This window comes from Oncorhynchus clarkii, chromosome 27 (assembly GCF_045791955.1).
Source record: "Oncorhynchus clarkii lewisi isolate Uvic-CL-2024 chromosome 27, UVic_Ocla_1.0, whole genome shotgun sequence".
Taxonomy (NCBI): Eukaryota; Metazoa; Chordata; class Actinopteri; order Salmoniformes; family Salmonidae; genus Oncorhynchus; species Oncorhynchus clarkii.
The window spans coordinates 9,051,336-9,071,745 of NC_092173.1; the positions used below are offsets into that span (position 1 = coordinate 9,051,336).

Sequence of the window (20,410 nt, forward strand, 5' to 3'; positions counted from 1 at the left end):
ATTACTGAATTCCAAATCAAACATTTTGAAGTGTCAACCACTATCCTTAGCCATGACATATATGAAAATGTCTGCGTGGTTATGTGACCAGATGGATTTTGGAAAAGCTTTGTTGTGACGTAACATGCACTCATTATGACACAACACTGCCCTCTTCCGGAATTGTCATTTTTCTAACTTGATTATTTTCCCCAGCAGTGTGTGGTCATGGCCACAAACAGCAAAAAAAAGGAAAGTCAAGCGACGGGAGTCAGAGTCTAGAACTCAACGGGACGCAAGGGGAGTTGTGATAAATATTAAATTGTTTGCAACCAGTTGTGTGAGCAATGTCAGATCATATGTGAATGTGAGTGTGTGGATCTGAATCAGTGTGGGGGGTCTGCTTGCTGTTTACGTCCGTCACTAAGGTGAACGTGTGGGAGGCGGTCCTCTGGTTTTACGTTCGTGGACAAGAATAAACCAATCAACGGCAGCTATTTGTTGAACCAACGTCACAGTTAAAGAGAAACGTCCGTTACTTGGTCAGCTAAAAAACTATTGAAACGCAAAGGCAGTGATGGCGAAAAGTATCTAGCTATTTTAATCTGTCAAATGTTATCGGTTCAGCATATCGATATTCAAAACTGTGGTCTAACGACGCCGATAGACTAGCTATAGAAGCCACTTTGGGGACGCTCTGCCAGCGGGACTGACAGTAGACGGGATGATCTCGGACTGGGGTGAGTGAATAATGCAGTGGTCAGTAGCTGCAGGCAAACCTTGATCAGTTGCTTTGATGCCGCTCGGATAGTTTATCTAAAATGTGTATGCTTCATATGTGTATGCTTCATCTCTTAATATGAATGCATCTAAGCTAAAAACCGGTGGTCTTGAGTCACATTCAGGTGCTTAGCTATAAAAAAAAAAACTCTGCCTCCCCCCCTTTTTTTATACACGGCCGCGCTCTGACTAGTTCGCGTGCACGCTCTGCTAACAAGTTAGCCTAGCTAGCCAACTTGCCTGCCATGGGAGTGGTGCAAGGTTCCAACCAACTGCTGCAGTATATCATTTTGGGGAGCTGCTAGCTCCTAGTGTATTAACCGTTAGTCCTTCATCCACTGCAAATGCACAACCATGAATCGAGATCATTCATGAATTGCTATAGAAGTTTAAAACAACTTCTGGCTGACTTTGTAGTTCGGTGTCATAGAGGCTTGCTCTCATTGAATTTGGCGCTGACAGTAGCTGGCTGTAATGTCACTGCTTCCTCGCCCCCGTACACCCACGCCCATCCCTGCACTCGAAGTAGCTGTCAGCTCAGGGTTTCAGTTTTCATCACTTTCAACTATCCATTATGTGATATGCATTTCAAACCAGACTATGTAATATTGCAGGTGAACTACCCCCATTTTAAAAATAGGCCTAACACAAATTATGACAAAAGCTGCCTGTTTGTATCCAAATGGTGTCATACACCCATTATAATATAAGTATAATTTATATTTTTAATATAAAACTAGCCATGGTTAGTAGATATAAACGATATTTTCATTAGTCTTTTTCTACTTTTGGATGACATTTATGGGGACATTTCACTGACTACCATTCCTTGTAGGTTTACAATGAAAACACCTTTAGATAACAGAGAGAGAGCACATCCCAGTGGTTGCTGCTGGCCTACATTGCATGGCCTATTCATGGCCTATAAAAAAAAAACTTAATGCCAGTGAGTGTTGAGTGACCTGTGGAGGTCATAGGCAACTGCTATATTTACCATCTCTGTAACTTGATCTCTGGCATTCTGGATCGCTGTGCTCATACAATCCCTCCCTGGCTCCTTTCACTCAGAGGCTACAGCCTCCTGTACAGCACCCTACTCTGGCCGTCCGCTTGATACGCCACTGGTGAGCCTCTCCACCAATTGACACGTTGTTTCCCTTTTACAAGGGGTACCTTTCTGTTATTTTAACTGACAATCATTGTGTGTGGTGTTGGTTGTTTGAAGCCTAGGCTTACTTACTTTTTTTTGTCTTAATTTTGCTTATCCATATTTTGTTTTGTTAAAGAGACAAGGGATAACGTTTCTCAGAAAATCATCTTGAGACCTATTTATTCATTGGTAATTGTCTGTTGGCTGTGCTAGGCCTATTCGTTGAACTTCATTGGCTGTGCCAGGGTTGTGGGGACGCAGGTCTGTTGGTATGGTGTGTTTGGACCATATTGGGACGCAAGCGCTGGATTATTAAGATACTCAACAAGTACAGTATTTCCGAAACAGATAATTTTTTTGTGGATTTGACAACAAGCACTGAAGAATAGTCTATAGTCGTTATGCTTTTTACATTTTTTTTTGTAGATGAACCTAAAATACTGACAACTTGCTGACTGGAGACCTGTAGTGAATGATCACTTGGACCTATTTCTGTGCCTGTCAAGTGATGCAGTTGATGAGGAGGCATGAGGTGTAGCCTAGGCTACTGTAGGCTACCGGTAGATTGTTTTGTTATGGGATGTTTTGCTCCTCCCATAAAGCGGTGTTGTTTTAATGCAATTCCTTGAATTCTGTGTAAATTGAAGAGGATAATTGGACATGATCAAACCAGTAATGTTAGAAAATGTATGTTCTAATGGCTCAACATCGATCTGCTAGCCTCATGGCAGTGGTATCCAACAAAGTCCATGTTAGCGAGACTGCAAATCCATTACCGTAGTAATTTTTTTGCCCGGGTAATATCCGCATGGCTGTGTGTCTGTCATTTGATGTGTCTCTGTCTCCCCACAGGTCTGATCAGTGAGAGGTCCCTGTGACTGTGAATGGGTCTGTGAAATACATTAGGATGAGCGGGCTCCACTCCATCGCTGCCTGCGTGGACTGAGAGACACCGCCCTATACACAGCAGGTGATCATAACTGAATAAACACACGTGCACACGCGCGCACGCACAGCGCGCATCTCACAAACACGATGAGAGGCAAGCACTTTCTCAAGGACTGATGGTACTTTGGGAGTGAAAAACATGTTCAAAGACATGCAGTGGCTCCGACTCTCACACAGACACGAGGCTTAAACGGGCAATCAGCAGTTGCTACATCCATTTGTGGACTTCTGAATGAACGATATGTACCCATCGATTCTTGAAGAATATAACTTAGAAATGCCTCACGAGGTCAGCTCAACTGTCGTGCCCCATCAGGACCCAAAATATAAGCTTGTTTTGTAAACAAAGTAAATGTAAACAAACCGTTTATACTGCAGCCTCAAAACACGGTTAAAACTATATTTGAGAGTGTTTTTTGAGAGTGGTTACATCCAACCCCACTTCTCAGCTTTTTGACAAAACAGGGGGCGAGGAAGACGCTTTGTTATTGTTTCTACTGCTGATTGCCTCTTTTTAAAAAGAGACACAACGTTTGATTTGACCCTTTTCCTATAAGTATTCAGTACAGAACAACATTTCACACAGTGGCACAGAGCACGGATTGATGGTGTTTAAAATAGTAATGATGTCTAATTGAGCTAATCTTTAGGACAGCGAATAAGGAACGACGTCACTTACAGCAGACATTGGGAGCGTCAATCACGCACACATTCTGCCCTTTCTGAGGTTACTTTGAGCTAGTGCTCTCATCTGAGTTACGAACAGAAGAAAGGGGTTGTTGTTAATTGTGCTATAACTGAGTAGGCCTATCTCTCAGCTGACCGGATGATATCAGAGTCTAATTCTTAGTGTATGGTAGACTGTAAAAAAAGCTCATTTAACCAATTGCATAATCAGCGTTATTCGGTGAGTTGGGTGCACTTCAGAAGGACAAGAAATTGAGCTAATGTGTGAACGTTTGTTCACTCAACAAACTTTGCTCACGGGAGCTGAATATCTAAAAAAAAATGTGTTGAGGCGAATTACAAATTCATGTTTGCCTTTGGAAGGTATGTTGTTTCAGCTAGATTATATGCCCAAATGTTTAGCAAACTCACAACCCTATTGCCGCTGGTTTCCTAACGATTGTACGTTGAATCAACAAACTCAGCTTGAAGTGAGCTGAATTTGAACAAGCTTGTTGAGTAAAATTACAAATGTATGTTTGCTCAAAACCACGTCCGTCATTGTCATATTTCCCAGCATGCTCTATTGCGGGTTGATTTTAAGAGTTGTTTATTTCAATACCTGTATTTTTGTGTGTACATTGATTGGTTTGGTAATCTTATGCAACACAAACATAAATAACATACATTTTTATAAACTTATCCAATCTGTTAGGAATTTGACTTTTTTGTTACTGTTCGAGTTTATATGATTTAGGGAGTCTCAATAATCAGTTTACCCTACCCTGGCAGTCATTCTCAATGCAGGTTGCGGGCGATTAAAAGCTTCAATAATAATGTGACATGTGGCATGTAAAACAGATGTTCCAGACCACTGCATTAAGGTGCCACTGGGCAAACATGGGTTGAAGCAATGTTGTTTCAATGTAATTGGTCAATGTATTGTGACATGGAATCAACATAGAAAATACATTGGATGTTAATTTTTTTTAATAACTACTGTACTGTTTTCATCTCATTTCAACCAGCGTTGTAAACATTGATATTAGGGTAAAACTTACATTTAAATATATTGACTTAACCTGACTAACCAACCGGTTGTTGCATCAATATAATTTCAACATAATTATCAGAACTATGTATACATTGAAATTGTGTTGAAAATTTCACATAGAAACCTAAAATATATTTTTCATCTTTGTATTCAATATATGGTACACTGAGTGTACAAAACATTAAGAACACTTTCCTAATATTGAGTTGCAATGGACTCGACAAGGTGTCGAAAGCGTTCCACAGGATTGCTCGCCCATGTTAACTCCAAAGTTTCCCACAGTTGTGTCAAGATGGTTGGATGTCCTTTGGGTAGTGGACCATTCTTGATACACACTGGAAACTGTTGAGTGTGAAACCCCCAGCAGCGTTGCAGTTCTTGACACAAACTGATGCGTCTGGTACCTACTACCATACCCCGTTCAAAGGCACTTAAATCTTTTGTCTTTTCCATTCACACTCGGAATGGCACAGATACACAGTCGATGTCTCAATTGTCTCAAGGCTTAAAAATCCTTCTTTAACCTGTCTCCTCCCCTTCAGCTACACAGATTGAAGTGGATTTAACAATTGACGTCAATAAAGGATCATAGCTTTCACCTGGTCAGTCTATTTCATGGAAAGAGCAGGTGTTCATACTGTTTTGTACGCTCAGTGTATATTGATTGGGTGGTTGAGATTATGTTGAATTTTAGGTTAGATTAGACATATTTTATTTGACCTTGTTTCAATGTTGATAGTCAAATGGTATGTTTGAATCAACTCAATTGTTTCAACGTCATGCTATCAACCTAAATGAAGACTTACATTGAAATAAAATGTGAAGACACAGTCCAACGATTTCTTCCTGAACAGGGACTCCTACTGGTATTGCACTTCAGTGTGAACTTGTCCACCATCCAGATGCCGACCTCTATGTACCCTGCTTGGCTTTTGGAATAAGCGGCGCTATTGTCAGCTGAGCTATGACGTCAACACAATTATACATTGATCAGCTTCCATACTCATTTGCATTGACTACCTAAATAGCGTTGAAAGTAACTAACTTTTCTTACATGTGACCTTTATTTAACTAGGCAAGTCAGTTAAGCACTAATTCTTACACAAGCTGTATGTGAAAGTAAATTTGGGGTGAGGTTGGGTTGATGTAGGCTACATTAACATCTGATCTGCCCAACAAAGGACACCATGATTTCAACATGTAGCTAGGTACTTTCATTCATCCATGGCTGATTGGATCTTTGGAAGTTTAGAACTAGTTACCATTAGCCCTATAAATAGGATACCAAATGTATGATATTGATAATACACTTTTACAGTGTCATATTTTTTTGGGTGAGGGGGGGTGATTTCCATTTTTTTGTGATTCTTTTTTTATCTGCTGAAAGTTGCTTGGTTATCGAGTCTAAGGAGGATCAGTTCAACTGTTATTCCATTCTGATTGATATAGATTTTCAAAGAAGCTTTTAAAATTGTTATTAATAGTGTTGTTTTTTCTAATTAAAGCATTTGTATCCTTATCTTTCAAAATGATAACTGGTTTGCCGTGTATTCGTTTTGTGAGGGCTGCAAGGTGTTTACCAGGTTTGTTTGCCATTAAATGGTGTGCTTTATTTGAGTTTGTAGTTGTTGGCTCTCTTCAAAAGTAAAAGATCATAAGCCTGCTTAAGTTCAGAAATTTTATTTTCTTTACCATGTAAAGATTTTTTTAATGGTATTTTTTTAAGATAGTGATTTCTAACTCAGATTTAACTTTTGCCGAGTAAGAGATTATCATTCCCCTAATGCACGGCTTTAAAGCCTCCCAACTCGTGTTGGCTATTCTCTGTCCTCTATGTCTACATTTGTAATGGTAAAGGTCTTTATTTTTTTTGTTTATGTATTTAATACATTTCGGTTCTTGAAGGTGCGCTCTGTTCATTCTCCATATTCTGTCACTAAGCGTATTTTCTGTTGGTGTAATTAAGCATGATACAGGGGAATGATCCGGTATCACTATATCATGGATTTTAGATCCCAATGTGTTGTTGAGGGGGGGGGGGGGGGGGGGGGAAGCACTAGTCTTTTGTAGTTGGGAATTATAGTAATCTCTGGGTGTCCTGCAGGAGTAACCTTTCAACTTTTCAATGTTATTTAGGTAGTCTACGTAAATGAGTATGGAAGCTGATCAATGTCTAAATGTGTTGGCATGATAGCTCAGCTGAGCATCTGGATGGTAGACTAGTTCTCACTGAAATGCATTACCCCTCATATATACCAGTAGATGTTGGACTGCGGCTTCACGTTTTATTTCAATCTTTATTTAGGTTGCTATAGCGTGACATTGAAACAATGATGTGGATTCAAACAAACCATTTTACTATCAATGCTGAGAAAAAGGTCACATGAAATATGTCTAATCAAATATGAAATTCAACATTGTTTCAACCAATCAATTGAATATAGGATGAAAAAGATTTGTCAAAGAAATTTCAACGTATACATAGTTCTGATGATTATGTTGAAATTATATTGATGTAGCGATATGTTAAGTCAATGTATTTAAGTTGAAGTTTTACCCTAATTTCAATGTTTACAACGCTGGTTGAAATGAGATAAACAGCACTTGTTAACTTTTCTCAAATTTGATATTTGTATTGTCATAAAGAATTTAATTTTACACTGGGAAATATGCAAATATGGTAGAATAAATTCTCAAGGTGAATTGTATGTTTGCTCAACCCCAAATTAAAAAATTAGTGAACATACACTTCAAATTCAGAATGTATGCTGGTTCAGCTATATGCCCACATGTTGAGCAAACTCACAATCCTATTGCAGCTGGTTGCCTTACAATTGTACGTTGAATCCATTTTTTATATTTTTTTTGTGCATAGAGTTGTGATGTAGACTAAGTTGGCATGGACAGTTTGGTGCGATTGACGGTGGGCCGAGTTAGGGCTTTGGCGTCAGTGAGGCACCTCACAGACGCTAGTCTCTTATCTGCTCACATTTCAGGGTAAATATAGCTCCCCCCTAAGATCCAGGCAACAGGGTACATTACGTGCTCTGATTTCCAACAGTATTCCCAATAGCATTTGGTTTTGTAAGATGACCAAATATATATACAGTGGGGCAAAAAAGTATTTAGTCAGCCACCAATTGTGCAAGTTCTCCCACTTAAAAAGATGAGAGGTCTGTAATTTTCATCATAGGTACACTTCAAATATGACAGACAAAATGAGAAAAAAAATCCAGAAAATCACATTGTAGGATTTTTTATGAATTTATTTTCAAATTATGGTGGAAAATAAGTATAGTCAGCTATATACAGTACCAGTCAAACGTCTGGACACACCTACTCATTCAAGGGTTTTTCTTTATTTTTACTATTTCCTACATTTGTCGAATCATAGTGAAGACATCAAAACTATGAAATAACACATATGGAATCAAGTAGTAACCAAAAAAGATTATTGAGTAGCCGTCCTTTGCCTTGATGACAGCTTTGCACACGCTTGGCATTCTCTCTGAGAGATCAAAAGTACACAGTTACACTGTGATAAGTGGGAGAAGTAGGAATGGACAGACTGTGGGAAAGAGTGACTCAGTGTGAGGTTTCAGAGTTTAGGCCCTATTCAATTATACAGCCTACACCTGCTTGGGAATTACTGGATTTTACAGGTAAAGATGGTAACAGAAATATATCCTCTTCGGCAATAAACTTGGATTAGGCCTATAAATCTTTTCAATCTATCTGCCCTTTCTGTATGCTCAAGTAGAGTCCTATCTACTGGACCCTAGGCTATAGCTAGACAGACCTTTGTATTTCTGCAGGGCAAGGGAATCAGGAAGTCAATGGGATCAGTGCAACACCTGCTTTCCTGTTTTGACACTGAGATTGTGGGGCAGTCAAATGGTGCTTGTTGCCATGTAGTCATGGAAACCCCCGTTTAACAGAGCCTTTGGGGAGGCTGAAACGCAGGGAAACTAGCATATTTGTGTGTTTTTGGTTTGAGAAATGAATAACATAATAGTGCTGTGCTACCGCCATCTTACAAATCCCATGTCCATTTAGGCTGTATTCCCCATGGATGTTGTTTGTGTTTTCCCATTTGAAGTGACGCCGCCAGGCTGGCCTGAACTTGTCTCAGTCAAGGCCCTCATTTTTTGGGACGAGACACCTGCAGCAGCCTAAACGATGTGTATGTTTATAATGAGGGCAATTAGGAATGGGTGGGAGTAGGAGTAGGAGTCAGGGATTACAAGTACAAGCACTCTCTCGGGTTTGTACATTTAGATAGACATGGCCAGGTTGGCCTTGTAGTGCAAACTGGTACTGTCACTGTTGTTTGGTAGTGTGGTGGAGGTAGTGTTCCATGTTTGTTATCACCTGTTCTCTGCCTATTTAAACAACACACTAAGAGAGGTTGACTTGAAAACATTCATCCCAGCGAAAACAGGGAATCACAAACAAGCTACATTATGTCTGCGTAGTCTAGGACCTAGGGGTGTTATAGTACTGCTGTTTTATTTAGGGAGGGGGGGGGGGGGACAAAACAATAGTGATGCAGACTACAGTATATTGACTTGAGATACTGGCCCATGTTTATCAGCTGTGTACCTTTACAGTCCAGCCATCTTTGCGCAGGATATAGACGAAATGGTCGCAGAGGCCTCTTATACCCACAGTGGGGTTTTGGTAAGAGCCTAAGCGAGGCTCGGTTGGGCATGGCCTAGCTAAGCTAACCTAGCAGTAGTATTCCGTCTGGGTCTAGCTAGCGGCACAAAGCTGTATGTCTTGGTCTGGCTCCAGCGCTCTGCCTATTCCAGATCCATATGCTGAATTATTGAGATATATATATGAAAGAGAGAGAAGCCTCCCCCACTGAACCCAACACGGATTGACAACACCAGATACTTTTATTTATTCAGACGCTGCACTGCCTGTCTCTCCTCGGGAACAGACTGTGCCACCAGAAACATTTGGGTGCTTCGCTTAGGTGCTTCTCCCATTACAGGATTCCCAGGGGGCGCGTTCAGCCGGCAGCAATGTTGTGCAACCCATCGATACGACAGTACATCACATTATCAAGCATGACGTTCCAGTTGGTTGCTTAAACAGTGTTTCAGGGTTCTACTTCAGGATGAATACTGATGACACAGTTGATATTGTGTAATGTGTTCCAAGGAGGGTCACATAACGTTGCTTGTCAAATATCTGTATCCTGTACACGAGTAAAACCTCAGGCTCGAGCAATGAGCCACGGTATAGTGTATTCAGCCCGTTGATAAATAGTGCACCCGTATGTTAAGAGTTGGATGATGCCCTAGTGACCTTTGGCATCCTACCTCTCTCGGGATCAGACAAGACTAAACCATAAAAACTAAGATGGAACCGATATGATATAAAATATACAATTAAATTTGGTGGTTATAAAGATTCAAATGTTGCTAAATAAGTTTTCATTTTTGGAAATGTCTATATAGAAACGCACTGATTTCTGTTCTTTCTCTTGTCTTGTAGTCGATGCGGTCTTCCACTGCATCACCCGTGGCTGAGAACCCAGCATGTCTCGCGTCTCCACCACCGCCAAGCGTTACACCGGCTCCTCCTATACCAGTGCCTATAGCTCTTATGGCTCCTCCCTGACGCCCTCCTCCCTCAGCTCCTACACCTCCGACCGGGACAGGCTGCCCTCCTACAGGAGCAACGCTGCCTCCTCCTCGGGCTACTCCTCCTCCAGCTACCTGAGCAGCGCCGCCAGCCGCGCCCGCAACTACAGCACCTCCTCGGAGCTCGACCGGGGCCGGCCCATCCCCCGCACTGACCTCCTGAGCAGCAGCAGCCGGCGCAGCGAGAGCCTGAGCCGCACCCCGGTGAAGACCTATGGCTCGTCGGGCCTGAGCGGCGGCTCCGGTTACACTGGCTACAGCAGCTACTCCTCGTCCACCACGCCCAGCCGCTCCAGCTACCTCTCCTCGTCGCCCGGGGCCTCCAGCATCTCTCTCAGCCGCCGGAGGTCGTCGAGCCAGAGTGACCTGACGCGGGACCTGTCGTCCCTGGGCCTCACCGAGCCCACGTCCCCCTCCTCCTCCTCCTCCAGCGCCCTGAGGGGTTACCGGAGCAGGGCCAGCGATGTGGCCGACTCCTACAACAGCAGCCTGCAGAGCTCCAGTTATGGCTTGTCCCACAGCGCCACGCAGGAGGCCTTGAGCAGCAGCTGCCTAAAGAGCGGTGGTGGTAGCCGCTTCACCTCCTCCTATGAGAGGAGCGACAGCAGCAGCAATGGACGATCCAGCTCCCCCACCAGGGACTCCCTGGTAAGACCAGTGTTCTTCTGTTTGCTCAACTGTTTTGCTGTGATCTTAGATTTAGCCTCTCAGGCCACTGACATGGCAGACTGACACCATGTGGGGGCACTCATGGTCAGTACAGATGCTCTGCACAGTTACTGTACAGTACTAAGATCCTGTGTTGGGGAACACTGTCACTCACTACACAGTATAAAATAGGCATTACACAATTGTCACAGTATTCATTCATTCGTACAGTATTGAATTAGAAAATGCATCTATGTCAGCTAGCTATATTAGGTCTATTTCCTATAAGAAAGGAAATGAATCTCACAGAGACAAGAACATGCTTAACAAAATCTCCAAGCCCCTATATGTAAGATTGTAAACATTCCTGTTGCCATAGCTCCCATAAGGTCCTCAGAAATTCAATTTCTCTCTATGATGATGAATCAGGAAGTTCCTCAGTGAGTCCGTAGCTATAGCCTGGTCCCAGATCTGTTTTTGCTGTATTGCCAACTCTTATTGGTCCTACATGTTTGACGTGACAATGACCATAGGGGTTGGCAAGGCAGTGGGACCAGGCTAGCCAAACAGGCTGTGTGTCTGTCTGTGTGTCACTAGCTATGTTTCCATGAACTTGTCCAGTGATTTTTTTAAATTTTTTTAGATAAAATAGATTTATTTAACTATCGTGTGTCTTTAAAAACAGCTGGATGTAATGATGTCATACCAACAACAAAAAATGACCCGTTTAGGCAAATTGCGCATTTTATAAATTGCCGACAGCCTGTATGACATTCCCCCTATCATGTCTCAGGTAGACCGCAAAAGCCAGCATGGATAGAATGCAATAATTTACAAATATTTGCCATATTCTAATAATTCTTATGTGCCAACGTATCGCCACGGTTCGTGCCATGGTGAGACTTGCACTCCCGTAGATCTGTAATAATTGGATGATGAAACTTGCCAGCCAACCAGAAAAGCAAGGCGAAGCAATTCAGGCCTTGAAAGTCAGGTTAGGCCTCCCGGGTGGCGCAGTGGTCTAAGGCACTGCATCGCAGTGCTAGCTGCAGAGACTCTGGGTTCGAGCCCAGGCTGCGACCGGGAGGCCCATGGGGCGGCGCACAATTGGCCTAGCGTCGTCCGGGTTAGGGAGGGTGTGGCCGGCAGGGATATCCTTGTCTCATCGCCCACTAGCGACTCCTGTGGCGGGCCAATTGTGCGCAGTCTCATGGGTCTCCCGGTTGCGGACGGCTGCGACACAGCCCGGGATCAAACCCGGGTCTGTAGTGACGCCTCAAGTACTCAGGAGGCCTCGCATGGAGAGTAATGACATCTGCGGGAGTGGCTGGCCTGGCTATCCTCCTCTCCCTATCCTTAGAGAGAGAGCAGAGTGTGAATTAACCCAGTTACGGGATTAGCACTGATTGCTGACCACTGTGGGAAGGAGAAGGAGGAGGACATTTGTTTCACAACCAGCCAAGCCGATCTCTTTGACAAGGCTGTTTTGTTGTTGTTACTTTCGCAAACATCTATCACAATTAGCATCAGGCTCAGGCAGGCAAAGAGGCTGTTGATGTGCTGTAATGAAACTCTTCAGTGAAGGAAGGATGCATCGAGGCTAACGGTTGTTTGCCACCATGTCTGCATTACTGAAGCCACTCAAAGGTTGTATGGAATCGTCTCCGTAATTAACAGTTATCAATCAATGAGGGAATGAATCTCCTGGACTTGGAACAGTGGAACTGGGTTGCCTATTGGACCAAGAGGTTCAGATTTTGTAATTAATGTCACGAGAGGATTTCGTGAACCCTGTGCTCGAATGTTCTCATCAAGTCATTTTAATTATCCTTCCTAATTCTCATAATGTTCCACCCGGACCGGTTTAGAGAAGGGAGTTTATACAATAAATCCCCTTACTATGACAGGAGAGTAGCCAGAGCAGGTGAAGTAAGGGCTAGGGGGTCATGTATAACTGTGATTGCGCTGTATGTGGGTTTGATTTAGGAGATATGGGCTGATAGTTCACCCCACTCTAGAAGATCAACTTGCCAAAGGAGGTTTCTAACCGCAAGGGTCTTTCCTGGTTAAATAAAGGTCAGCATAAATACATATCTGCGCTGAATCTTCATCCTGACTGTCAGGCATCCGTGTTGGCTGAGTCACAATGTTCTGTCAGGCATCCCTGTTGGCTGAGTCACAATGTTCTGTCAGCTCATCCCTGTTGGCTGAGTCACAATGTTCTGTCAGCTCATCCCTGTTGGCTGAGTCACAATGTTCTGTCAGGCATCCCTGTTGGCTGAGTCACAATGTTCTGTCAGCTCATCCCTGTTGGCTGAGTCACAATGTTCTGTCAGCTCATCCCTGTTGGCTGAGTCACAATGTTCTGTCAGGCATCCCTGTTGGCTGAGTCACAATGTTCTGTCAGCTCATCCCTGTTGGCTGAGTCACAATGTTCTGTCAGGCATCCCTGTTGGCTGAGTCACAATGTTCTGTCAGGCATCCCTGTTGGCTGAGTCACAATGTTCTGTCAGGCATCCCTGTTGGCTGAGTCACAATGTTCTGTCAGGCATCCCTGTTGGCTGAGTCACAATGTTCTGTCAGGCATCCCTGTTGGCTGAGTCACAATGTTCTGTCAGGCATCCCTGTTGGCTGAGTCACAATGTTCTGTCAGCTCATCCCTGTTGGCTGAGTCACAATGTTCTGTCAGCTCATCCCTGTTGGCTGAGTCACAATGTTCTGTCAGCTCATCCCTGTTGGCTGAGTCACAATGTTCTGTCAGGCATCCCTGTTGGCTGAGTCACAATGTTCTGTCAGCTCATCCCTGTTGGCTGAGTCACAATGTTCTGTCAGCTCATCCCTGTTGGCTGAGTCACAATGTTCTGTCAGGCATCCCTGTTGGCTGAGTCACAATGTTCTGTCAGCTCATCCCTGTTGGCTGAGTCACAATGTTCTGTCAGGCATCCCTGTTGGCTGAGTCACAATGTTCTGTCAGCTCATCCCTGTTGGCTGAGTCACAATGTTCTGTCAGCTCATCCCTGTTGGCTGAGTCACAATGTTCTGTCAGGCATCCCTGTTGGCTGAGTCACAATGTTCTGTCAGCTCATCCCTGTTGGCTGAGTCACAATGTTCTGTCAGGCATCCCTGTTGGCTGAGTCACAATGTTCTGTCAGCTCATCCAGTCCAATGGTTAGGAGGAGTTTTTATGGAGTCATGTTTTGAGGAATGTGTTGGATTATGACTCAGTGAGACCAGTAGGACCAGCAGCTCCTCATCAGAGCAGCTCTCTCCCAGGCTGAGTGCTGGAAGGTCAGGATGGAAGAAGAGAGGTCGTGTAGGTCAAGTACACTGGTGTATTGATCATTCTAGGAAGACTGATTTTCGGCCCCTCCCTGCCCACTCTCAAAGACATCTAATTATTCACCTCTCTCTCATTGATTAACAAGATGTTGTGTTTTACACAAGCACCAAAAGACAACTGGCCATAGCTGCTTACTTTAACCAGGTTTCCATCCATTAATTACCTGATGCATGACAAAAGTCACGACAGGGCTGATGGAAACAGGACATTCCAGTACAATTTAATAATTGTTGATAAACAATTTGTTCGCTCGACGTGGTGGGATCTTTTTGTCTTTAAAATTAATGATGCGAGAAATGAAGGTGGACACATCTTTATGAGCACATATTGATATAATAAGCACCATATCGAAGTAAACTTGAGCTGTGTTTGAATACTCATACTAACCACACTAACTGTACTATTTGTGACGTGAATTGAGTATATTGTATTCTGATTGGTCATAGTATGGATATAGTTAGTAAGCCAAAAGTTCCCGGATGTCGTACTAAATTCACCAAAATATGAAGTATACACGGAGAGGACACTATTTCTGTACTTTAGGGCCCATAATGCAATTCTTCAGGAAATGGGCGTGGCTTCACATCGTTTTCAGATTTGAAGAAAATGGCGGAAAATATGTAGTCGAAGTTGAGCAATGTAAAAAAGTAATGACTTTTCAAATAAGTTACCTTACACGTTATATTGGCTGACAATTTGTTAGCTACAGCTTTGAAGTCGGAAGTTTACATATACCTTAGCCAAATACATTTAAACTCAGTTTTTCAAATTTCCTGACATTTAATCCTAGTAAAAACTCCCTGTCTTAGGTCAGTTAGGATCACCACTTTATTTTAAGAATGTGAAATGTCAGAATAATAGTAGAGAGAATGATTTCTTTCAGCTTTTATTTCATTCATTATATTCCCAGTGGGTCTGAAGTTTATATACACTCAATTAGTATTTGGTAGCATTGCCTTTAAATTGTTTAACTTGGGTCATACGTTTCCGGTAGCCTTTCACAAGCTTCCCACAATAAGTTGGGTGAATCTTGGCCCATTCCTCCTGACAGAGCTGGTGTAACTGATTCAGGTTTGTAAGGCCTCCTTGCTCACACACACTTTTTCTGTTCTGCCCACAAATTTTCTATAGGATTGAGGTTAGGGCTTTGTGATGGCCACTCTAATACCTTTACTTTGTTGTCCTTAAGCCATTTTGCCACAACTTTGGAAGTATGCTTGGGGTCAATGTTCATTTGGAAGACCCATTTGCGACCAAACTTTAACTTCCTGACTGATGTTTTGAGATGTTGCCTCAATATATCTACATCATTTCCCTTCCTCATGGTGCCATCTATTTTGTGAAGTGCGCCAGTCCCTCCTGCAGCAAAGCACCCCCACAACATGATGCTGCCACCCCCGTGCTACACGGTTGGGATGGTGTTCTTCGGCTTGCAAGCCTCCTCCAAACATAACAATGGTCATTATGGCCAAACAGTTCTATTTTTGTTTCATTAGACTAGAGGACATTTCTCGAAAAAGTACGATCTTTGTCCCCATGTGCAGTTGCAAACCGTAGTCTGTTTCTTTATGGTGGTTTTGTAGCAGTGGCTTCTTCCTTGCTGAGCGGCCTTTCAGGTTATGTCGATATAGTACTCGTTTTACTGTGGATACTTTTGTACCTGTTTCCTCCAGCATCTTCACAAGGTCCTTTGCTGTTGTTCTGGGATTGATTTGCACTTTTCGCACCAAAGTACATTCATCTCCAGGAGACAGAACGTGTCTCCTTCCTGAGCGGTATGACGACTGCTTGGTCCCATGGTGTTTATACTTCTTATACTTCTTGTCAGATTTCAAATCAAATGTATTTATGTAGCCCTTCTTATATCAGCTGATATATCGAAGTGCTGTACAGAAACCCAGCCTAAAACCCCAAACAGCAACCAATGCAGGTGTAGAAGCACGGTGGATAGGAAAAACTCCTTAGAAAGGCCAAAACCTAGGAAGAAACCTAGAGAGGAACCAGGCTATGAGGGGTGGCCAGTCCTCTTCTGGCCGTGCCGGGTGGAGATTATAACAGAACATGGCCAAGATGTTCAAATGTTCATAAATGACCAGCATGGTCAAATAATAATAATCACAGTAGTTGTCGAGTGTGCAACAGGTCACCTCAGGAGTAAATGTCAGTTGGCTTTTCATAGCCGATCATTGAAAGTAATTCTACCGCTCCTGCTGTCTCTAGAGAGTTGAAAACAGCAGGTAGGGACAGGTAGCACGTCCAGTGAACAGGTCAGGGTTCCATAGCCGCAGGCAGAACAGTTGAAACTGGAGCAGCAGCAATCTTTTGATTTTCCCATGATGTCAAGCAAAGAGGCACTGAGTTTGAAGGTAGGCCTTGAAATACATCCACAGGTACACCTCCAATTGACTCATGATCCTAAACGAGGTCCTAAGCGATATCTTAACTGCCATTGATAAGAAACAATACTGTGCAGCCATATTCATTGACCTGGCCAAGGCATCACCACATCCTCATCGGCAGACTCGATAGCCTTGGTTTCTCAAATGATTGCCTCGCCTGGTTCACCAAGGCGGAGATGCCATTTACAAAATAGCCTCCAATACCCTATTCAATAAATTGGATGCAGTCTATCACAGTTCCATCCGTTTTGTCACCAAAGCCCCATATACTACTCACCACTGCGACCTGTACGCTCTCGTTGGCTGGCCCTCGCTTCATAATCGTTGCCAAACCCACTGGCTCCAGGTCATCTACAAGACCCTGCCAGGTAAAGTCCCCCCTTATCTCAACTCGCTGGTCTCCATAGCAACACCCACCTGTAGCACGCGCTCCAGCAGGTATATCTTTTTGGTCACCCCCAAAACCAATTCTTCCTTTGGTTGCATCTCCTTCCAGTTCTCTGCTGCCAATGACTGGAACGAACTACACAAATCTCTGAAACTGGAAGCACATCTCCCTCACTAGCTTTAAGCACCAGCTGTCAGAGCAGCTCACAGATTACTGCACCTGTACATAGCACATCTATAATTTAGCCCTTTGCACCCCATTATTTCTATCTCTACCTTGCACATTCTTCCACTGCAAATCTACCATTCCAGTGTTTTACTTGCTATATTGTATTTACTTCGCCACCATGGCCTTTTCTTTTGCCTTTACCTCCCTTATCTCACCTCATTTGCTCACATTGTATATAGACTTATTTTTCTACTGTATTATTGGCTGTATGTTTGTTTTACTCCATGTGTAACTCTGTGTTGTTGTATGTGTCGAACTGCTTTGCTTTATCTTGGCCAGGTCGCAATTGTAAATTAGAACTTGTTCTCAACTTGCCCACCTGGTTAAATAAAGGTGAAATAAAATAAATAAATAAAAATGATGTCAATTAGCCTATCAGAAGCTTCTAAAGCCATGACATAATTTTCTGGAATTTTCCAAGCTGTTTAAAGGTACAGTCAACTTAGTGTATGTAAACTTCTGACCCACTGGAATTGTGATACAGTGAATTATAAGTGAAATAATCTGTCTGTAAACAATTTTGGGAAAAATTACTTGTGTCATGCACAACGTAGATATCCTAACCAACTTGCCAAAACTATAGTTTGTTAACAAGAAATTTGTGGAGTGGTTGAAAAACAAGTTTTAATGACTCCAACCTAAGTGTATGTAAACTTCTGACTTCAACTGTACTTTGTCCAAAAGAACCACATAGCATATCATTACAGCAGTATGTACTGGCATGTTGTTAACTAGCTACCTAATGTTAGTTGGCTACTTATACTTCAAACTTGCCAGTGTATTAACGATAGGCTGTCTAACTAACTACCCAACGTTTATTGACTTGATTATTCCCGTCATTATTAGCTTAGCTAAATGGTATTGTCTTTGTGCGTTCTCAATGGATATTCGGGTGCTTTCGTAAATTCGCTCTGGCTATCTACTCCAATTTCAGAGGACTCTCGTCTGAGTGTGCCAGAGCACAGAATAATTCATTTACGAGCGCTCAACACCCGTTGAATATGGCCGACGTCAGTAAACGTCGGCAAAAAAGCGTAATTAAATTGTCTACATATTGTCTACATACCACCACAGACCTAGGTTGGCACTAAAACCGCACTCAATGAGCTGTATTCCGCTATAAGTAAACAGGAACACGCTCATCCAGTGGCGGCTCTCCTAGTGGCCGGGGACTTTAATGCAGGGAAACTTAAATCAGTTTTACCTATTTTCTATCAGCATGTTAAATGTGCAACCAGAGAGAAAAACAATTTGAGATCACCTGTACTCTACACACAGAGACACGTACAAAGCTCTCCCTCGCCCTCCATTTGGTAAATCTGACCATAACTCTATCCTCATGATTCCTGCTTACAAGTAAACATTAATGCAGGAAGCACCAGTGACTCAGTCTATAAGGTAGTGGTCAGATGATGCAGATGCTAAACTACATGACTGTTTTGCTAGCACAGACTGGAATATATTCCGGGATTCTTACGAGGGCATTGAGGAGAACACCACATCAGTCACTGGCTTTATCAATAAGTGCATTGAGGACGTCGTCCTCACAGTGACTGTACGTACATACCCCAACCAGAAGCCATGGATTACAGACAACATTCGCATTGAGCTAAACTGTAGAGCTGCCGCTTTCAAGGAGCGGTACTCTAACCCGAAAGCTTATAAGAAATCCTGCTATGCCCTCCGAACCATCAAACACGCAAAGCGTCAATACACGAATAAGATCGAATCGTACTACACCAGCTCCGACGCTCGTCGGATGTGGCAGGGTTTGTAAACTATTGCAGACTACGAAGGGAAGCATAGCCAAGAGCTGCCCAGTGACACGAGCCTACCAGAAGAGCTAAATAACTTCTATGCTCGCTTCGAGGCAAGTAACACTGAAGCATGCATGAGAGCATCAGCTGTTCTGGATGACTGTGTAATCACACTCATTACCTCGACACTGGTGCCTCCGCACATTGACACATTGACTCTTTTCCCCGCTATTGTTATTTACTGCTGCTCTTTAATTATTCCTTTTTCTGATCTCTTACTTTTAAAGAAAATGTTGGTTAAGGGCTTGTAAGTAAGCATTCCACTGTATTTGGCGCATGTGACAAATAATGATTTGATTTGATAGTATGGGTATTCAAACACAGGTTTTGAGTCACGTGATGGCATGTTGTGTGGTCTTCCCACTATGACTCGGGAAAGCATGCAGTTTGTTAGGCTACAAATGAACTTTGTTGATGAACTTTCCACAGGGTGGTGAAAGTGCGTGGTGATGATCTTGATACTCCTTTCCAATAAATACTGAGGGTCTTATTCTGGTGACATGATGATCGATGCATGGCTGCCATTTGACAAATATCAAATGATCTCGCTCTTATCCAAGATAATCTCATCATAATGTAGGCTAGCCTCCCGCACTTGATCTGCGAGCTGCTGGCTAGAGTGCAGGTGCCAAAACCAGAGTGGGCACATTTGCTATAATATAACACAACAGTTTTTGTGACAAAACCATTGGTAGAGTTTAAAATGCAATTTGTATTCGGTACATAGGAATTTAACTGCAAAAGTTATTTTCATGTGCACTACGTCATCACGCACAGTTTGATGAAAACATCTATTGTGGGAACATTTTGAATATTCACATGAAAATCTGTCGCCAATTAAAGGGAAACCGAGCTAATGATATCAATCAATCAATTGTATTTTATAAAGCCCTTTTCCCTTGTTAAGGTTAACAGCATCATGAACTCTACAAAGTAGCAGGACATTTTAGCCAAAACTCTGGTGTCCTCAGCCAGGAGGCTGAAACTTGGCCGCAAGTGGATCTTCCAGCAAGACAATAACCCCAAGCACACATCAAATTCCACAACTAAACGGTTAATTGACCACAAAATCAACATTTTGCAATGACCATCTCAGCCCCCATTGAAAACCTGTGATTTGAATTGAAGAGGGCCGTCCATAAGCGCAGACAAAGGATATCAAGGATCTGAAAAGATCATGTATGGTAGAATCATCTAAGATCCTTCCCAATGTGTTCTTTCAATGTCATAAAACATTTTAGAAAAAGGCTCAGTGTCGTTATCCTCGCAAGGAAAGGGTGCTAGAGTATTGAAAACAGGGGTGCCAATCATTTGGACCCCTATCATTTTTAGATTTGTTACTTGTTAACAAAATCTCTT

General features: G+C 42.8%; 1 protein-coding gene across 6 annotated transcripts in view; it reads left to right on the forward strand.

The window, feature by feature from the left end:
- The first annotated feature begins 479 nt into the window (after positions 1–479).
- LOC139385489 (ubiquitin carboxyl-terminal hydrolase 2-like) overlaps positions 480–20,410 on the forward strand; it is a 40,326-nt gene continuing 20,395 nt past the window's right edge. For 5 of the 6 annotated variants that reach the window (XR_011628951.1, XR_011628952.1, XR_011628954.1 and 2 more), the window contains exons 1-3: positions 1,786–1,883; positions 2,762–2,879; positions 10,083–10,879. Coding sequence is in view for 1 of the 6 variants with exons in the window: in XM_071130589.1 (XP_070986690.1) it covers positions 10,127–10,879 (753 nt within the window). In the remaining 5 variants the exon portion in view is untranslated. Of the gene's footprint in view, positions 720–1,785; positions 1,884–2,761; positions 2,880–10,082; positions 10,880–20,410 lie in introns of those variants that run through there. The other variant, XR_011628953.1, reaches the window with a different exon arrangement.